This window comes from Vidua macroura, chromosome 10 (genome assembly GCF_024509145.1).
Source record: "Vidua macroura isolate BioBank_ID:100142 chromosome 10, ASM2450914v1, whole genome shotgun sequence".
Lineage (NCBI taxonomy): Eukaryota > Metazoa > Chordata > Aves > Passeriformes > Viduidae > Vidua > Vidua macroura.
In genome coordinates this window covers 83,822-105,018 of record NC_071580.1, presented here as the reverse complement: position 1 = coordinate 105,018, position 21,197 = coordinate 83,822, and the positions used below count along the sequence as shown (strand labels likewise).

The following is a 21,197-nucleotide window of genomic DNA, read 5'->3' as shown; positions in this document are numbered from 1 at the left end:
AAGTTTTCTTGTTTTTACCTCACCTAATTTACAAATGGGGCATATGCAACCCCGATAAGCTGATCTTTCCACTGCACTACTTATCTTCATCTGTGGCAAAGGAAAAAAATCCCTACAGATATAATTTTGAACACGTGACATCAACCTGTGAAACTCCAGAATTTCATCATAGATTTGGGCAGATTTCAAAATGTCAGTCTAAACTGACTTTGTCATTTAGAGAGAAGTAGAATCCTTCATTTAATCCAGATGTGTAGAAATATGAAGAAATTAAATATTCTGACAGTGACTGATAGGAATAGTGATTAAAATTTGTGAATTATCTTATACCATAGTCCTGGTGAACAAGACTTAGATTTTTATGTCATTCAAGGAAAACTGCTATATTTTAGTTAGGTTCTGAATCTTAGTCTTCTATCCAAAATAATCATAATTTTTCTGCCCAGTATTAAAATAGCTGCAAGGGATATCCTGCTTATTACAGATAATTTTAAGTTGCCATACAATGGAAAATTGTAATTTTAATTTAGAATGAATGTAATTGTGTCAGTGCTCAGAGCACAGAAGACATTTTTTAAGAATTCCCAAGTGACTGAAAACACATATTTTTTAATAGAAGTTCTCAGGTGGCTTTTTATGCCTAAAACTTCAGACACAACCACCTTATGATAGATATATACTCAAAAAATGTGCCATTGCAAACTTTGCTTAGGTGGTTTTTAAGTGTTCCATGTTTAAGATCCAATTTTGTTCTTATTTTTCAGTCAGACCAATTCAAAATGTTTACAGAACTTGAATAAAGAAAAAGAAGCCTTTGGCACTGGGTAGTGCATTTAGATAATGGTTACAGTTAAGATTATCTGGATCTCATGTTTTAATCATTGAAGAATGGGGCTTATCCTGTCCGGCAACAGACTAGGAGGAAGATAACATAGCGGGGTCATTTTGTGGATTTCTGAGCCTCATTTTTGCAATACTAAAACTGCTTGGAAAGGGGATGCAAACCTCCCTACCTCCATCCATGAATAGCTGATCCTTTCCATCTCTAGCAATATGTGCCACGCTCTGTGCTAAAATTACATTTCTAAGGGAACTGTGGTGGGTAGCAGAGCTAACCCAAGCATGCACTGGTGGGCATACTGGTCCCAGTGACCTCAGTCCTCCCTTTTCTGCTTGTCCCACACCAGTTCGGAGGTATGAACAGACGGAGCAGGCACAGCTTGGGCTCCTTGTGTCAATGCATAGCAGATACACAGGGAAAAGGTGTTACTTAGAATTTTTCACAGTGTGCTTGAGAAATTGTGTTCTTGTGCCACATATCATAGGATTATTTTCTCAGTAGAAAGCTGTAGAGTGATGAAGATAGCAAAGAATGTAATAAAGCTTAAGTCTGTAAATCCGTTTAAATGTTCTTTCAATTCAGTGACAAGATTTGCACTCTACGACAATCTGAATGCTATTTTGTGTGATTGTAGGTTGGCAGAAATAGAAAAAAATTCTTTGCTTTTCTGAACTGATGAAGTTACCAGAATATTTTGTTTGCTCTTGACACACAGAGACATTGTGCAATTGCTTTTATTGTTTCCACAAAAGCAAACAGGAGCAGGGAGGGGGAGGTAAGGATGTGGGGAGTAGGAGAGATAGGAACATATAAAAGGAAATTGCATGTGCCTGTCCTGTGTTTTTATTTCATGTTTTCCACAAGGTCCATGATTGCAAAATGAAGCTATTTCTCCTAATCTGCTTGCTGGTTTCTTGCTGTTGCCACGTTGGGACAGTGAACCGGGAATACTATATTGGCATTACAGAGACTGTCTGGAACTATGCACCTGGCAATGCCAGCGCCATCTCTGGGCAGCTTTTTGCAGAAGAAGAGTAAGTAAAGCAGTGTCACTGGTTGAGTTTTATTTTACAGCTTCATCTGGTTTAGACACCAGGGCTGTACTGAAAAGGCAGTGAAATGAGTCTTGGTGTCAGTGGGTTTTCTGTCAGATATATAAGGGAATTTTGATTTTTTTCCTGGCTTGCTTGAGAATTGCATTCCAATGTTCTGCTAATTCCAAGCATTGGAATATGCACTAGAGTATGAATTTGTTGTAATGAAATATTTACTAAGTAGAGACTAGAATAAGACCCTGAATGTCTAATGGTGTTTAATTTTGAATGTCTAAAGTGCTAGTGCTGAAGAGATGATTTTTGTTTTTAAATGCAGAATTGCCAAATTCAAAAACAAATTACAAATTTAAAACTTTCCTACCGAGCACAGGTTTCCTTTTTAGTTATTCATTGTCGGCAGGGATGGTTTTCACCGGTGCAGAAGCACAGCTTGGGTACTTCAACCCACAGTGGAGGAGCTGGGTTGCTCGTTACAAGGCAAAGAAGGTCCAGTGCAGAGTGAGAGCAGTAAGTAGGCTGAAGATATGTAGGATGAGGAAGGGGAAGCATAATCAATAAAGAAAATCCAGAGATAAAAGGCATCAGGAAAATATTTGAGAGAGGAAAACTGTTCCTTTATTCTCTTTTTTCAGTGTGTTTAAGATTATATAAGAGTATCAAGGCAAAAACAATGATGAGAGGAATCAGAAATTAGAAAATCAGAAATCTCAAAAATGCAGTCTTCATTTAGTCTGTGGATGAGGGATTGCAAGATTTCCTGTGGTTTGTTTTCTTTAGTGAGAGCCTCAGCCATAACCTGCCACTCGATCAGGTGTGAGATGAAGAAGTTAGCTTTTCATTTTTCCACTCACAAACTTCGTGAGATATAAGACACTGCCAGGGATTCAGCAGGCTAGTAATTCTGATCGGGGGTGGAAACAGGACATCATGTCTGAGAATTGCAGAGCTGTGTTGTAATATAACAAACCACTGCAGTTCACTGCACTTTCAACTGCATTTTCCCCTGTCTCCCCATGTGGTGACAGGCAGCATGCTACATTAATTTCAGGTTTTCAGTGGTTGTATGCCTGCAATGTAGCCAGTCCCTTGTATTGTATTTTTCAGTGTCAGCTTCTCTGATTCCCCTTCTCCTCCTGGACACTTTTTGAGGGTGTGCTTGTGTAGAGATTGATGTTTATAGGAGCAGGGAAAAACACAGTGCAGAAGGAATACTCTACAACTAAATGGTAGCTGTTTAAATGGTCCAAGAAGAGCCGTACCATACATGTTCGATTTAGGTTGCAGCTCAAGAGCCTCATGCACTCAGAATTATAGTAACTGAGCCTTTTCACTCCAAGTGGAGCTCTGGACTGGCATTTTAATTACACTTCAGACCTGCACTTGCCAAGGCACCTACAATTCCTTCCCCATATGTGCAAACAATACTCCACCTTGTAGAAAATGCTTTGCATTTTTGGGCAGTATTAACTTATTTCACCACAAGGCTTGCATGTAGTTGTGCATAGCGCTGCAGAGACCTGGTCTTTATTTGAGACTATTAATTAAAAACCACGTGACAGATGCATTTGTGTATTTTCTTTACAGGCAGGCTGAAGTCTTTCTCAAAAGAGGACCACACAGGATAGGAAACACTTACAAGAAGGCTATCTACGTTCAGTATACCAATCATTTATATGATGTGATAGTTGACAAACCTTCCTGGCTGGGTTTTTTGGGTCCTATAATTAAGGGAGAAGTTGGAGATTCCATTACTATTCACTTGAAAAACTTTGCTTCCAGAAACTACACGCTGCATCCACATGGTGTAAGATACACAAAAGAAAATGAAGGTAAGCTTGATGCCATTCTGGACCAACATTTTTCAAAAGTTAATAGTCCCTCTGAGTGTAAGTGGTATTCTTCCATCAGAGGGAAGACTGGTCAAGTAAAAACAGATTTAAATTAGGACACAATCAATTTAAAATAGGAGCTAAGTTTGATAATTTTTCAAGAGTAAGATACAAAGCCAAAAGTGGAATTTGTGAAGAAGGCAATTTTAGATCAACATTTTACGTGAAATAAGAATATTTGTGTTTCAACCAAAATGTGGGTATAAAGGTATATAAGAAATTCAAGTATGGAGGATATATAAAAATTTGATGCTGTGAGGAAGACATTGTTAACAGTAATAATGTACTGTTCCAAATTCTTAACACTAAATTGATGTATATGGTATATAAGATACACAGATACTGCTTAGTAATTTGTTTTCATTACAACTAGTATGTGCTTTGATAGAGACATACTCTGCCGAATCAAAAGAGTGTATTATGTAGCAGTACGTACACTTTTTGGAATTTTTTTCTGTTGCTATCATTCCAGCAACACCTATATTCCTTCAGGGCATATGCAATTTTTTAGAAGAGTTTCCAAGATTAATATTTAACAAATGTTTTACAAATATTTGAATTGTTATCTTTTTACAAGAAGCACATAGTCCCCTCCGAATAAATTAAGACTAACTTTAATGGGCCGTTAATCAAAGTACTCCTATGGACTTCAAAAGCAAAGGAAAAGATTCCTAAAGAGAAAGAAAACATCTAGTCATCTGATTTAAAAGTTGTGGGTTTTTAACCTATGTTCAGATGTTCAGTCCATTTTGCTGCAGCATGTAGTCAACTTTCAGCATGGCAGGTGCTATCCTAACACCCTATTGTGAATGTGCTGTGGTAATGGTGACCGTGTGGAATTCTTCAGGTGCTTTTTATCCTGACACCACCAAAGATTTGCAAAAGCGAGATGATGCTGTGGAGCCTGGAGGCCAGTACACTTACACATGGGATGTGACAGAAGATCAAGGTCCAGCTGAAGCAGATGCAGACTGCATAACCAGGGCTTACCACTCCCACATAGATGCTCCAAGAGATGTTGCCTCAGGGCTTGTTGGGCCTTTAATAATTTGCAGGAAAGGTAAACCATAAATAAATAAGTGAGTAAATAAATACATATGCAAGGTGATTGATAATTATCATTGATAAATATAAGTGAAATAGCTTCCTGGAAGAGGAGAAGATTACAATTGATTTTGAAATAACTGCTTTTGGTCTTCTCAATCAGCTGCCTTTAATAGTGTAGGAAGTAGTTTGATTTTGTGTATGAGACTGAATATAATTTGCAAAATACTTTGTTCACACATCCGGATGAGTGAGATATGCTATGCTAGCAATGTACAAGGAATTGTAAATACTAATATAAGAAAGAGATTAACATGCAATATTTATTCTCAGTAATTTTATAGAATCTATCAAAAGGGATTTTTTGTTTCTTAAGTGTTTCTGTAAGTTTATGTGTACAGTCATGCTCAAGGAAAGTGTCAAAACATGAAGTAAACAGGGTCCAGCCCTACTGAGACTAGAGTTAAAACTGACAAAAATTTGTCAGTTACCAAAGATTGTGAATATACTGCTTTATTTTTCAGATACAATGGATAGGGACACTGATCAACACTTTGATGCTGAATTTATCCTTATGTTTTCTGTGGTGGATGAAAATCTCAGTTGGTATCTAGAGGACAATATCAGAACATACTGTTTTGAGCCTTCCAAAGTGGACAAAGATGATGAGGACTTCCAGGAAAGCAATAAAATGCACTGTGAGAGAACATTATATCAATGTTGCTTGTCACTGATATTGTGAAGTAATATTTTTCTGTCTTGTCTCTTTTAAAGATAAATTGTAGATTTTTTTTTTTAATCAGGGTTTTTTTCTTAGAGAATTAAGACAGATGCTTTTAAATAAAAATTAAAAAATTAAAAAGTGATGGCAAGTATTGTATAATCAAATCTTTGGAGTTGTGATATAAAGTTCTTAGGGGCCAAGAAGCTCTTTGCCAGGGTAATTTTCCCAGGTATTCTAAACAGAGTTGTGTTACTTTGTTCTGTTTCTTAGTCCTGAGCTCTGTACTATAATTTCATAGTTTAGAAAAACAGTTCTTACTGTTAGTGTAAACAAATAAGATACCTCTGGCTCTGGCATGTATTCCAGAATCATAGCTATGTAGAGGAAGCATGTGTCTGATACTGGCAGTGATTTTCAAAGGTGTGGACCTTTGTTTTGAAGCTCTTTCTATTTTGAAGAATAGAGCAATGGCTATATGATACCTGCATTTGAAGAAAACATCCTAAGGTCTGTGAAGTTAACTGTAATAAATAACATTTATTTTAGCAATCAATGGGTACATGTATGGATACCTCCCAAACCTCACAATGTGTGTGGAAGATAAGATAAAATGGCATCTTTTTGGCATGGGTAATGAAGCTGATATCCATTCAGCCTACTTTCATGGACAGACCTTAATAGAAAGGCATCATCGAGTTGACACCATCAGCCTCTTCCCAGCCACATTCATTGATGCTGTCATGGTACCAAGGAGCCCTGGGGAATGGCTGCTCAGCTGCCAAGTGAATGACCACATTGAAGGTACATTACAAGTTTCAGTGATCAGATTTTTTTTTAGCTTGAGCTAAGTGTTTACTGAGTCACTTTTGCAGGGCTCTTGACCTGGTGATATGCCAGGCAATATTCTCCTCTAGGTAAAAAAAACTCTCAGAGTAATTGAAATGCCTACAAGTGCATTAGATGGGTTTGAGCCTGTAGCCATGGGAATCAAAGGATTCTTTTCTCTAATGGACATCATAAGCAGCTGGCAGCAATTAGCACAGCTGCATTTTTGCAAGCCTCACCTTTGGGCAAAAAACCAGCATGATGTTTGCCTCCTGCTGGAGATAACTAACCACAGTTTTCTGTTTGCCAACAAAAAAGTTGGGGCTCATTCCATCTTTGACAAGGGGCACAGGACAGGCAGGATAACTTGCCTGCTGACAAATACATGTTCTGGAAAGTACATTCATGAATAAACAGAGATGTTCTTTTCTCTTCCCTGTACTATCATGTATTTTCAGTTTTAATAGCCATATTTAATACTTAGAAGCTAATTCCTGGCTTTTGAATTACCTATATTCCTGTAAGTAAGAGAAGTAATTTGTCACAGATGTGGGAAAGAACACAGAACAGAAAATCATTCTCCAAGATTTGAAAACTCCAAAATAAAAAGAAGTGTATAACCTACAGATTCAATTACACAGAGGTTCCAAGCTTTATCAGATCAAGCAATATCCTGATATGGCTGAGGCATTCTGGCCTTATTTATAGATGAAAAAGGGCTCTCTTCACTGTATTATTTGTGTCTCCAGCAAACAGATTTGCTAACTGCTTCTCTTAGGATGCAGACTTGGGAGTTCCATAAGTAAGTTGTTGATTATATTTAGATAGAGGATGGTCAGTCTGGTAACACCTGACCTTGGCTGAATGGTTCATGGACAGCACTGTGTCCACTTGACCCTAATCTTCTCCACCATGCCAGTGGCAGCTTTACAAGCAGAATGCCCTTTACCACACTTGTCTGCCTCCTGTGGATACCACGGCTGTGTTTCTATATCCTAGCTCAGCTGGCACACCTTCTTTTATAGCATTTATCTTCCACTTTGTGATTTGCATATCCATCAATGGTGTGGGAATTGTCCAGGGAACAGAAAAGCTCTTGGAGGCAGGGAAAGAGAAAACAAAATGCAGTTCCTTCTCCCTAGGTTTCTCTACCTCTTTTTTTCCCAGGTGGTATGCAGGCCCTTTTTAAAGTAGAAGATTGTAAGAAACCCACACCAGGTCACAGTGAGAGTACAAAGATAAGACAGTACTTCCTTGCTGCTGAAGAGATCATCTGGAATTACGGCCCATCTTCAGTGAACCATTTTACAGGACAAGAATTAATTGTTGACAGGTAAATGCCTCTAATTAAAGAAGTTTTATTTTCCAAGAAGAATTTATTTAAGCATGCTAACTAAGGTAAGCCATATGGTAGAACTGACTTTTAAGCATAATTGCTCATTGTCCTCATCTGTGCTTAAATATTAATGCTAGAATAAATATCAGACCAAAATAGGTCATTTGTTTTCCTTGTAATCTTACCTTAAATTTTGCTGCTATGTTAGTAATTTCAGTGGGATTAAGATTAATTATTATGTCATATATAGGCTGTGAGTCCTGATTATTCAAGATGGTTGATTATTCTGAGTTAGGGAAAAAGCAGGAGATCATGACCATTGCCTTAGATGATGAAACTCATGCTAATGGTATCTCATCTAGGAAACAGATTGCATGAGATAGCTTTGTCCTTTACACTGTGTTTACATATTTTAGAACTGGATACACTGAATACATTGATTCCTCAAGTTTTTCATCTGTGAGTTAAAGCATACTTACCTCTTCCACAAGCAATGAGGCACAGTTCAGTGTCTGAATAGTGCTTGGAAAACACTGAAAGGTCTTTTCTTAAAGAGTAGAAGTATCGACCGAATCTTCTCACTTTGTATATAGATGTTACATATTCTTGGTGTTTGTATATGCTCCTGTTGATTTTTTGTAACTTCTAATAAAAAGAAGAATTAATTCAAGGTTATGAAATGTTGACTAGAAATCATCGTCAATGAGTCTCTAAGCACACTGGCTTTGTAACGGGAGCTCAGCACAGCGGCTTTTTCTTAAGGAGAAGTTAGTGAAGGATAATGGATTCCTGCACATCTTCTATGTCACTGCATATAAGTGTGTGACCATACCACTGAAAAGAAACCCAAAAAGACAAACTCAGCACGCCATAGCTCTGAAAACAGGGTTAAGGTCCGACTGCCTTTTTACAACTGAGCATTTTGACTTGAAGTGTTTGCATCTCTTGCAATTTCTTTTACACAGTGAATCTCAGATCTTTTTTGAACAAAGTGAGACAAGAATTGGTGGCTCCTACAAAAAAGCAATTTACAAAGAATACACAGATGGTTCTTTCACTGAACATAAAAAAAGACTTGCAGAGGAAGCACATCTTGGACTCCTAGGTAAGAGAGTCTAAAATTTTTTAATGTCAAAGATTTATGAGAGTAAACAGTCACTTCCACTGGTTAGTGAGCAGTGCCCCCACCTCCAAGGAGAAGCCCTTAGCTCTCCCTGCCTCCAGCAGTCATTAGTGCCTGTGGTTTCCCCCAAGGTGTAAAGAAACTCTTGAACACAACACTGTAATGGTACCCAGCTTCCCTGTAGGAGCATGCCATGGTCTCCAAAGGTCAGGCTCTTAATTACAAGGCCAGGCCAGGCAGATCTAGTTCTATTGATAACCTTGCTGCTCCTGGCATGGGTTGGTGCTAATGTCTGTAAATCGCTTTCCAAAGGGAGGAAGCTGTCCTGAAAGTCACTGGGCCTCCACGTGAACTGGGATTGGCTGCTGCTGGGCTGCTGTGTGATTCAGCACACGTGCCAGGGACCTGCTCTGTGGCCACAGAGGTCCAGGGGCATTCCTTGTGCAAGGGAAAAAGCAGCCAGCCACTGAATGCCATAAATTCGTGGTGACCTGTACACCATTTGATAGAAATATCCCATAATTAGACCATGTACACCTTTCCAGGACCTGTGATCAGGGCTGAAGTGGGTGAGCGCATCAGGGTGACCTTCCGGAACAACGCCAGCCGCCCGTTCAGCATCCAGCCCCACGGCGTGAGCTACCGCAGGAGCGGGGCCGGGGCGCGCTTCGGCGCCGCCCCCGCAGGTGAGCCGCGGGCGGGATGCTGCGGAACCCGAGACTCACTGTCTTACCTGCCCATGTGTTACAGGTGAGAAAAGAAAGAATGTGCACTTGGCATAATTCCCAATGCTGATTTCTGTAATAGGTACCGAATCTCCAGCCTCTCATGTGAGTCCCGGCACCACATTTACATATGAATGGGACGTGCCAGAAGATGTGGGTCCCACAGAGCAAGACCCAGACTGTTTAACCTGGCTTTATTACTCAGCTGTGGATGCAGTCAGAGACACCAGTTCTGGCCTTGTAGGTCCTCTCCTAGTGTGCAGGAAAGGATCTCTGCTTTCTTCTGGGAAACAGGTCAGTCAAAGAACAAAAATGGAAGCATTTGCATCGTCACAGCTGAATCTGCTTTCTCTTCCCAGACTGCACCACCTCCTCTCCACATTACAGTTTCACCCATGCCCTAAGGGGAATAAAAAACATGAAGAAAGTGGGAGTGGTTTTCAATCTGGCTCCAGATAGACAGTCACTGCTATGTGAAAACACCATTGTCATGAGCAGCTGCTGGCATTCAAGTCTCAGCTATGATGAGAATCTCTAGGAAAATGTAGGGATTTTAAAGGTCAAATACAAACTCACTTCCAGAGGTGGTCCCTGCTGATAGAAAGAACATTAGCAGTAGATCGTTACTAGATACAGCAATTACAGAGCTTTGAGATTATCAGAATGAAGTATCAATGTATGCATTTACTCTATTTTGTGACTTGTACTCATAAAGTATTACAACATAGGTTTTTTTTTCCCCTGACATTTTCTGTTCATTCATTTCTATTTTCCCTTCTACTATTTCTTCTCAACAGAAAAATGTGAACATGGAGTTTTTTCTACTTGCCACAGTATTTGATGAGAATCTGAGCTGGTATTTGGATGATAATATTTTGATGTTTACACTAAGTCCTGATAAAATTGACAAAGATGATGAAGACTTCCAAGAATCCAACAAAATGCACTGTAAGAAAATTATTAGTTATTGAAATATTAATTTCTGCAGTAAGGTTTTTACTTTAATGGTTTCATGCTTGACGCAGGAAAGCTGTATAGTGCAGAGACATTTCATTCCTTTCCAGTGGAAAAAAAACCCAAAACATTTCAGTGCAATTCAGTTTCAACCAAGTGTGGTAGCTCAAAGTATAATGCCAGCTGTTCAATGTGTTGCATGGCAGTTGAGGATTTAGCATGATTATACCACTTTGAGCAGAGAGAAGGAGGAATTAGGTCTTCAGACTGCATGCAGCCACTACGAGTGCAACCAAGGCAGCAAGACAAAACTGACCTCTGCTTTGGAGATGGGGTAGCTGAAAGGAGGTTTTTCACAGAGTTACAGAGAAGTTGAGGTTGGATGGGACCTCTGGAGATCACCTGGTCCAACACTCTGCTCAAGCAGGGCCACCCAGAGCCACTTGCCCAAGACCATGTCCTGATGACTTTTGAATACCTTCAAGGATGGAGACTCCACCATCTCCCTGGGCAGCCTCTGCCAGTGCTTGGTCAGCCTCACAGTGTTTCCTGTGTGTCAGTTGGTGTCTGTTAGTGTCAGTAGGGTTTCTGTCCCTACCACTGGGTACCACTGGGAAGAGCCTGGCTCCATCCTCTTGGCATTCTCCCTGAAGCTGTTTGTACAGGTGGGTGAGATCCCCCAAGCTACCCCTTCTTCAGGCTGAAAGGTCAGCATAGCTCCCTCAGCCTTTCCCTGTAGGAAGAGATGGTTTCTTGTCCCTTCATATCCTTGTGGCCCTTTGTTGCCCTCTCTCCAGTGTGTTCATGTCTTCTATACTGGGGAGCCCAGAACTCAGCATAGCCCTGTGGGTGTGGCCTCAGCAGTGCTGAGCAGAGGGCAGGGATCCCCTCCCTCGACCTGCCAGCTGGACTTCGTCTCAGAATGGCTCTTTGCCTCTTTAATAGGGCAGAACTGAGTTTCACACTGATTGTGTTTTAGTACTGCAGAAATGTTTTCCAAGTTTCACATGAAAAAGACATTTTTACCCTCAGGCCCTAACCCTGCCAGTAAGTCCTAATCTTTAAGCATATTTATTTTATGCATTTTGAAAAAAAAATTCCCCTCAGGGCCATTCCTGTTTACAATCTCTTGGTGCTGAGCATTCAGTGGTACCTGAGAAGCCCAGGATTTGAAAGTTTTGCAAAGGATTAGGGTTAGTAGAAATAAAAGGGTTACTAACCTAGAAAGGGTTAGTAACTCAAACAAAAAACCCTTCTGATTGCCTCCACTGTACAGCTGGAAGGTGTTGCAGGGTATAAAACAGGATCCTTTATGCATCCTGTATACGTGACAAGTAGAAAGCAGGGAAATTTCTTGTTGGCCAAGGTAACAATATGTGCTGTGGACATTGAAAAGGAAATTATTTTTAAACACTGGGGTTTAAAAGTTGCTTTGCTTGAATTGATTCTTTAATTTTTTTTATGTGATAAAGTACTTTACCATTGATATTTCTTTCAATATAAGGCATGACATTACATCTGAAGTGTTTATTAATTAAACTCTATTGCAGAATTAAGTAATATATTAATCAAGGTGGCTTTTGCTTTCTCAATTCTTCTATAGCCATTAATGGTTATATGTATGGAAATCAGCCTGGTCTTGAGATGTGTAAAGGAAGTGTTGTTTCCTGGCATTTGATGGGCTTGGGTTCAGAAGTTGATGTCCATGGGATATACTTCTCAGAAAACACATTTGTAACTAAAGGAACAAGAAGGGATACAGCAAATCTGTTTCCACATACAGTTCTTACAGCTATTATGAAGCCTGATTCTGAAGGTAAATGTCTTATTTAAAAATCCTGTTACTAATGAAGAAACTGTTACCTATGCATACTCTGTGCATAGAGACAAGCTTTAAGTAGCTGGTATATTGATCCTGGTGCTAAAACTGTACATAGCTGTGTTTGAAGGGCACCAAACTGTAAGGACATATGTTCTTAATGCTAAATCCTTGATTTTTCTAGCTTCTCTGTATGCTGAATGTTATTACTACAAGTAGCCATACTGCACAAAGATTTTTGGACTTAATATGAGCAATAACCTGTGTCTCAGTCTCAAGTCTTTGTTTCTTATATGACTCCTAGGAGTTTTTGAAGTGTCCTGCCTGACAGCAGACCACTACACTGGGGGCATGAAACAGAACTACAAAGTGAAAAAATGCCACTGGGGGAATGGAGATGTATCTACGTATTTGCATGAAAAGATTTACTACATTGCTGCAGTGGAAGTTGAATGGGACTATTCTCCTAACAGGACATGGGAATTCGAGCGGCATCAATACCATGAAGAAAGGTACTTCAGAATATACACAGGGCAGAAAAATGCAAAAAAAGCAAAGGAGTAACTCCCTTCTCCTCTGAACCTTTTCCTCTTCCAGACATTTCTAGACACACTTTCTTTTCACAAATATATTTTGGGCTCACTTGAATTTCTCCTTCCCCAGCAGTGCTGCCATGTAACTGAGCAAGACAGCACAATGTTTGAGAAATAGCACAGATCTTCTGTGGGAGAGGTGTAGATTTTAATGGATCCTGGATAATGGATGTGCATTTGTTATTTACTGATGTTGGTAGTCCTTGATGTGGAAAGCTTAAAATGTTCATTGTAATCTTATCTATGATGACTATGTCCTGATAAACAAGGTCTTTGTCTCATGTTTATTTGTAGTCTGAGTAAGGTTCTTTTTGACCCCTCTCGATTTCACGAGCTTACACAAGATATGTCCATGATTGAATCCACTTAGTTTGTGCTATTGAATCCACAAGCTTGTTGTCTTGGTGTTTTTATTTCCAGTATTTGACTCTCAATGAGAGAGAACTGATTGGATAAACTAATTCATGCCAATTAGCAGAAAAGGCTAAACAAGAATGATGAATTTCTGTGTTCCACCTGAATTACTTGAGTAACAGATTATAACTGTATTTTGTTATTTACTTAATTGTATTTTCTTCTTTTTTCCTCAGTTTGATAGTACATTTCCTTGCCCTGTATACCAGTGGACTCTGACATAATTCTAAGCACAAGTAATATGGACTATGCTGTTACCAGACTTTTTCCCCCCATATTGTGTCCAGGCCCCATGATCTCAGCAGAGAATCCCTGCCATTTAATGTCAGCAAGGCACTTCAGCTTTACAAGTTTTAGGCTTCATTTCTGACATACACTGAAGTTGCCAAAGGCTCTGTTTTTTGGTGTGCAAGTTGCTGTGTATCTTTGTGCAATTTGAAGCATTTGCCAGGGCAAGCATTCAGCATTTTTTCAAGTACCATAGGCTTGATCTATATATAGTGGGGTTTTTAACCTTATAAAGGGGAACCTCTCAGCTTAACAAGAATATTTTCATGTTGACAATACTAGCATTTTATGAGATTACTCTTTCAGTTTATGAGATTACTACTTCTTTTGAGCCAGATTCTTGCTTGAAAGTTAATTGACATACCTGCAAAAGATGTTCTAAAATACATGAAGGAATGCATTTATTTATTCTTTTGGCAGCCCTGGCAATCCATTTTTAAATCAAGATGACAAATTCATTGGCTCAAAGTACAAAAAGGTAGTATATCGTGAGTACACCGATCAGACATTCAGTACTCTCAAAAACAGAGTAAAGGAGCAGCAGCACCTGGAAATTCAAGGTAAAGTCATCATGTTCAGTTTTGAAAATGCAAAAAATGCAGTCACCCAAATCAAAATATACTATTTGAATAATATTGAGTACAGTTCTACCCACAAAAAATTGCCTCAATCTAAATGGAAAACCTACTTGGAACTGCTACTTTTAGTGTAGTGCTTTCCCTGCAAAATAGCACTGCTTGCTCTACAAGGAAAAAAACCCTTTTGGTTTGCTGCCTGGTCAGAGATCCTAAGTCAGCATAAAACTGGGCAGCAACATCCAAACTGACTTCAGGTACACAGCAGGTGCTCAGAACTTGAGACATAGAGGCCTAACTTTAACATCTCAAGTTGGCATGTCATAGTGAACATTATACAGTTTTCATCTGAATTATAAGCCAGTGTTGTGAATTTGAACACAACAAGCTGGCTGTCTGTTCTGATGTTTTGTAAAACCAAGTTAATCTTTCTTTTCAATCCAACAGGGCCGCTGCTTGTGTCAAATATTGGAGATAAAATTACAATAGTTTTTAAGAACTTAGCATCAAGACCTTATTCTATCCATGCCCACGGAGTGAAAACAGACAGTTCTGTTGTTGCTGTAACTAAACCAGGTATCAAACCACCCTTTTTTATTTCCGGCAGGTAGCATCAAGACTTCTGGTAAGATTTAGCAAGCTTCCAGACAGTAGGAAAAACATCATTTTTGTTTGTCTTGCCTCAAGTTCTTAAAATTCTGATGCTGATTATGACAAATATTTCTACAGTTCAAATGACCCTGCTAATTATTGCTGTGTATCCCAGTCCTTGACTGATCAGTAATTTTTTGACACAATGTAGCTACACCTTTCATGAATGCAAACAGATTTGGCTCCATAGGGAAAGCATAGCTTATGCTATTACTTCTCAATTTCCTCTGTGATCTTTACAAAATATACAATCAACTGTTAAGTATGGTGAACTGGACAGTGCAGACACACTCACACACACACAAAACCATTGTCAAGAAGAATCAGGGATCTGCAGAAGGGACCATCAGCTAGCCAGTGCAGTAAATGGGAAGGGGAACTTCAAGACAAATATAAGCTGTCAATGGAAATAACATCTAATTCATGATGACCACCTGTAGGCCATCACACTGAAAACTTCAAAAATTAATTGATACTTATTTAATTCAGGTGATACAAAAATATATGTCTGGAAAGTCCCAGAGAGATCTAGTCCTGGGAGAGGAGATTCACATTGTATTGCATGGGCATACCATTCAACAGTGGACATTGTTAAGGTATATTATTGATATCAGTTTTGTTCGTGTCTCCAACATAGATATAGTCAAAGGAGATGAGTTTGAAACTTTTTCTGTTTTCTCTGTCAAGTTATTTCCCCTATTACCATACCTTTGAATTTATATGTTTCTTGAAGGCAAATTGCAAGAACATCAGGGCAGAAATTCAACGCTACAGACATTCATGGTTTTGCTTCCTGGTTGTTCTGCTGTTGGTATAGATCATCTCACATTCCCTCCTTAAAGCTAACACTTTATAGCTTGCTCAATATCTAATCAGTCATTTGTGGGAAAACTAAAATGCAACTATGAAACACAACTCTGCCATTTTTTACCAAGTATGAATTAGCTTAACATAATTCTAATGGAAATTAATGTATTCTTCCATTGTCTCAACAAATACAAATAGTGTTGGGAAGTATATTTTGAATGGAAATCATGCTCAAAATTATAAAAATAGTTTGAAAAAGGAGCAGTAAATTAATATGGAAGAAATGTTTATAGCAAGAGATGAAAATGAGGTAGTCTTCATTGAACTTGATTCCTGGATAGTATATAACAGCGGAGAAATAACTTAGTTTGACACTGGCTGCCTTTATTCCCAGATACGAACAGCTGTGAAGATAGTAAAAGGATTCCTGTATGTCATTAAAAGTACTTCTGTTTAGTTACATCTTGCAATTATGTGGGTTTTCATTTGTCATTTCAGGACACTTACAGTGGATTAATAGGCACACTCGTTGTGTGTCATAGACATTACCTGCCATCATTTCATACTAAAAAGAAAGTTCAGTTTGCTCTTCTCTTTATGGTTTTTGATGAAAATGAGTCATGGTACTTGGATGAAAACATTAACACGTATTCTACCAATCCACACCTTGTTGACAAAGAGGATGAGGGATTCCTTGAAAGTAATAAAATGCATGGTATGTTTCCCAATTTAGTTCATGTAGCTCTGCGAATTCTACAAAATTATGTATTTGAAGGTAGTGCATGTAAATTCAACTTTCTCAGCCCCTTGAATTTCCAGTTCCAGAATAGAAGGCCTGAAAATCTTTACTCAAACTGTTTGAAAACACTGCTAATGCCAGTGAATGACTTTTTTGCACAAGTTAAAAAAACCCTTAACAACAACAAAACCTCCTAGTATATTCTTATGTTGAAGTTTTAGTAGAGAAAGAATAAAAATGAAATTTGAAGTTCTGATTTGATGTCAGTAAACAACTCCTCTGGATATATTGGAAAGGCTATGTGCATCCTGAAAGCATGTCTTTGTAAAGCTTACTCTTTTACAAAGATTGATTTAAAAAAAGATCTGCAAATCCCACAGCTCTTTAAAAACTGCAATATGAGCAATGATGTACAGAAAAGAAATTATCGTTTTCTTTCTAGTTTAATGTGGAATATAAACATTCATCATGTGCCCTCCAAAACCATTACTTTTGTTTGGCATTGGCTTTCAAATCTTTCAATCTGTATTATACTAGAGATAACAATACACAATACACAAAATCTTATCTGTTTTCTCTGTCTTACTTTCCTTCTTTTTAGCCATTAATGGAAAGGTGTTTGGAAATCTGCATGGCCTGACTATGCACGTTGGAGATAATGTCAGCTGGTATCTGATGGGAATGGGCAATGAGATAGACATTCATACAGTACACTTCCATGGCCACAGCTTTGACTACAAGGTATCAGATCTTTTTCACTTATTTCTTGCTGTGTTAAGAATGAGAGGTAAGTCAAATATCAAGGACTGTTACCTATGGTGAAAAGTAATATTACAATATTAAGCAGGGCTTTTACTTTGACCATAAGGGTTTTATGCCTCAAACCTGTATTTGATCAACATACAAGAGCCAGAGAATATCTGCCAGTAGCATTTGCTCACTGGTAACCTCAGAAGTTACTTCAACAAGATAGCTGTGAATTTTTCACAGCTGTGGTAAGACAAAAGCTATAGTTTTCCTTCATTTCCACTTAGTTGCTAGTTTATTAAACTTTGGAGCAGGAAGTGGACGTACAAAGTGATGCTTCAGTAGAAATGATACACAGAAAGTGTGTTTAACACAGTTTAACTGTTGCTTCTTTTTGTCTTGAAGCAAACAGGGGTTTACCGGGCAGATGTCTTTGATCTGTTCCCTGGAACATCTCAGACTGTGGAAATGACCCCAGAGAACCCTGGAACCTGGCTATTACACTGTCACGTTACTGACCACATCCACGCAGGCATGGAAGCAACCTACACTGTGCTCCCAAAGGAAGGTAAGAACACCTAGCTCACTAATGTCCGTTATGTTTTAAGATGCACAATGGGGCTCACAGACAGAACAGCATACTTAGAACCAGTTCAGGCACCCAGCAATATTCCATGTCTAGAAGCCAAGATGTTGCAGGCAACCTGGTCATACTTCCCTCAGCACTGCTCAGGAAAATGAAGTAGTTGAAGGACTGGATGATAACTGACTATTACTTCAACTTACCATCCATGAAATGTAAGTGAAAGATTTTTTTATTTAAAAAGAATTCTTCATGAGACAGAGAGACAGAATTCATCTCAATCTTTCTTCAAAAGAAGGACAGCTGATATATACAGCTGAATTCATCATCCCCATACACCTGAAGTACTGAAAAACTACAATTGTGTTGACTTTCTCAAGGGCATGTTGTAGCTTTACGGACACTATTACCTTGGTCTAGCAATATCACCAGTGAAAAAACTTGAATTTTGAAGAAAAGTTCTTATTGCTAAAAAGTTAATACAATTTAAAAACCATCATTTTTCAGTACTCAAAAGAGAGAGCATAACCAGTATTGAGAGAAAGAGAACAGTAGAAAGAGTTCAAAAATACAGAATGCATTGTTAAACAGAAAATCTAATTCTATCTGATGAACCACTGGAATATGAAACAGAACCTAATTCTATTTTATAAACACTAAAACTGATTTACAGAGTATGTTATGCCAGATGTCCAGACAATAAGAAGGCTAATTTAAGAGTACACAGAAAACATGTAAAAACAGACTTTCAACTTGGATCAGCAGTACATTGGATTTTTTATTATTAGCCATCTAGACTGCATTAAATCGTACCCTTCGTTGCACCTTAAAGTTGTTTTTAAATCTAACTCACAGTGTCCAGAAGGTACTTGGATTCCCCTCTGCTCATTTTGGACTCTGCTGGTCTCATGCACATTTCTTTTGATGAAATGTAACATAAAGCTATTTTTCTCCTTCTAGACTAACTGTCTCTGTTCCCAACATTGTTCAATCAATTCAAGTGTAAAGGCATGCCAGGCACTCAAGAATGATGAAAGCATTTTAACACAGTGATCCTCCAAGGTCTACCTTAATTTCTTGGAAAATACTCTTCTGGACCACTCATCTCGACACAGTTTTGCATAGTGGCCATGGCTAAGAAAAGAACCACAGACTAAGACAGCTGAATGGATGTAACAGCTTATAAATATATGTTTCTGTAAATGAAAATAGTATCTTGCAAGTGACGCATGTTCTAGGTGATGGCCAATGCATGTTATTTAGCAGCTGAGGAACATGGAAGAGCTAATGAAATGGACTTTTTTTTAAAGTTTGCAAATAACCCTGAGTAACAGCAAAATTTGGGGTATCAGTCATCATCCTGTCACATTTTATTAGCATGTCTGTAGTAAATGCTTAGAAAACAGGAATTTGGTTATCACTTTATCCATAGGTTCACACTGAAAAGATATACAGTATTGTACAATTGAGCAGTTAACAAAATAGTTATATTATTTCTGTTGAATTACTTTGCAATTTTATTCAGTAGTACCTCTCAAGAATGTGCATTAAAAGATTTGGTTTTCTGTTATGAAAATAATTCTAAGGCAAAATTAGGTTGAAATCAGCCTGATGAAATGCAGACAGTGAAGGACAAAATTTGGTGACTATGGTACTGGAAGGCTTTGCTCTGACAACTCCTGCAGTGGAATCATTTTGCTGTTGCAGCTCTTGGCAAGGAAAAAGAAAGTGTTTCCTGACAGGTGGAAGCAGCAGTGTTAGAGCATGGCTGATGCTACTCAAAAATGAAAACAGTAAGAGCGATATGGTTGCATTCCAATAACCCAACCCCTCATGTTAGATCCGTGCTAAATGAGAAGGAAAGATGTAAGGGACAGGCAGGGAAAGCAAGATATCTGGGCTTTATGCCTGCAAGAATGAAATTGCTTCTCTTTAACAAGCCTAAATTGCTTTGGTCTTTTTTAAAGATTATACTGAAACCAGCATAATACCTATTAGTAAATTAGATAATTCATTTTACCTGCAGCAGGAATGATATCTGAATAAGTTAAACTACTTTTGATTTTATCTTTTTTTTTGTTAATGTATTTCAGCTGAAATATAGATGGTCTCTTCCGATTGACTTCTACAGGTTTAAATAACATTGCAACTCCTGTGAAAACACTTTTATAGAGTCACTGTCAGCTAATTAGGCCTTTAGATGGTTATGGGATCATGGGAGTCGTATTTTTTGTAATTGTCAAAAACCCCAAACTACATTCATAAGGACATTGTAAACATTGTGACAGCTTATTATGACTGAATTCCAGCTCTGAAGGAGCATAAAGATGCTTTCTGCTCACAAGACAGACAAACATCAGTACACACATGCACAAGCACCTGAGATGCTTACCAAAAACCCTGGAAGAAATAAGGGTTTTTTTTCTGGATTCATGGCCTAGTGATGCTTCAAATACTATCTACTGACTGAGCATAACAGAAGAAAGAAAACGTACCAAGCCAACCATAGTCCGTATCTTCCACTTCTGTTTCTCTTTGATTAATGGCCTTTTCTTGCTAATTGCTAAATTAAAACATTATCAGTATAACACTTGCCTGGGTATGTAACTAAGATGAGAGAGCAGCAGCCTGATTTTGCCAGCTAGAATTCAAGGAAATGTCTGTGTTGCAGTATGAAGTCAGTTGAGCCCAATTCCACTTGGAAGAATAAGGTACTCACTTTTACTTGTACAGTTAGACACATGCCTGAATTCCTCCCTATGTCAGTGATCCAACTAACACAGACTTAAGACTGACTTTCTACTTCACTTTCAGTGAACACTGGATGTTCAGTTGTACTGTAGAGTCTGTATTTCCTAGCTGCTTTGGCATCAGAATTAGCTTCAAAACACATTTTTTGCCTCAGGAAACAGCTGTCCTTCAGTAGTTGACGTAAGATGTATGTGAAGGGAGGCACACAGTACCTTATAAGGAGTTATACTGCTTGTTTCATTTACTTTTTTATTACAGCACATTGTAGTTGAGTGGACAGCAGGTCCACTGGTCATTATTTTAGGTCAGCAGCTTCCTCTGGCTGCAGTGAAGAAGATGTGGCAGAAAAAATGCTGCAGTTCCATCTTCCGGCAGAAGACTGAGGAAATCCCTTAGCTCCAGTTCCATTGCAACAATTGATAGAGTTTCTGCTTAGAGCAGGGGAGAAAATATTGTTTAGGTATTTTGAGTTTAGAACAAAGAAAAAACCCAAAGCATTAACAATGTAATTATTAATCAAAGTCATCAAATTATTTAAATTTTACACCTGGAATGACATTTGAGACATGGCCGTTTGTGCACAAACACAACTATGGGAAATCTACGAAGTTAACTGAAATGACCTAGATCAAAAACATGCCTCTGTCTTGACACATCGGGTCTACACATGGCACTAACACTGATGAAGTCTGATCTAGTATTTCACATGTTTTG

General features: G+C 38.4%; 2 protein-coding genes across 8 annotated transcripts in view; one reads left to right on the top strand and one right to left on the bottom strand.

Annotated features, from left to right (window-relative positions):
* Positions 1-1,686: 1,686 nt before the first annotated feature.
* The window catches only part of CP (ceruloplasmin), a 27,535-nt gene continuing 8,024 nt past the window's right edge, over positions 1,687-21,197 (top strand). For 6 of the 7 annotated variants that reach the window (XR_008438539.1, XR_008438538.1, XR_008438537.1 and 3 more), the window contains exons 1-18: positions 1,687-1,875; positions 3,481-3,725; positions 4,633-4,845; positions 5,354-5,527; positions 6,100-6,354; positions 7,546-7,711; positions 8,680-8,819; positions 9,383-9,523; positions 9,645-9,856; positions 10,360-10,510; positions 12,120-12,332; positions 12,640-12,847; positions 14,051-14,190; positions 14,653-14,781; positions 15,346-15,452; positions 16,162-16,378; positions 17,004-17,143; positions 17,555-17,717. Coding sequence is in view for 4 of the 7 variants with exons in the window: in XM_053985871.1 (XP_053841846.1) it covers positions 1,721-1,875; positions 3,481-3,725; positions 4,633-4,845; positions 5,354-5,527; positions 6,100-6,354; positions 7,546-7,711; positions 8,680-8,819; positions 9,383-9,523; positions 9,645-9,856; positions 10,360-10,510; positions 12,120-12,332; positions 12,640-12,847; positions 14,051-14,190; positions 14,653-14,781; positions 15,346-15,452; positions 16,162-16,378; positions 17,004-17,143; positions 17,555-17,717 (3,169 nt within the window). In the remaining 3 variants the exon portion in view is untranslated. Of the gene's footprint in view, positions 1,876-3,480; positions 3,726-4,632; positions 4,846-5,353; positions 5,528-6,099; positions 6,355-7,545; positions 7,712-8,679; positions 8,820-9,382; positions 9,524-9,644; positions 9,857-10,359; positions 10,511-12,119; positions 12,333-12,639; positions 12,848-14,050; positions 14,191-14,652; positions 14,782-15,345; positions 15,453-16,161; positions 16,379-17,003; positions 17,144-17,554; positions 17,718-18,692; positions 20,321-21,197 lie in introns of those variants that run through there. The other variant, XM_053985872.1, reaches the window with a different exon arrangement.
* The window catches only part of HPS3 (HPS3 biogenesis of lysosomal organelles complex 2 subunit 1), a 20,708-nt gene continuing 18,591 nt past the window's right edge, over positions 19,081-21,197 (bottom strand). The window contains exon 17 of the mRNA XM_053985873.1: positions 19,081-20,911. Coding sequence (XP_053841848.1) covers positions 20,784-20,911 — 128 coding nt within the window. The 3' untranslated portion in view covers positions 19,081-20,783. The remainder of the gene's footprint in view (positions 20,912-21,197) is intronic.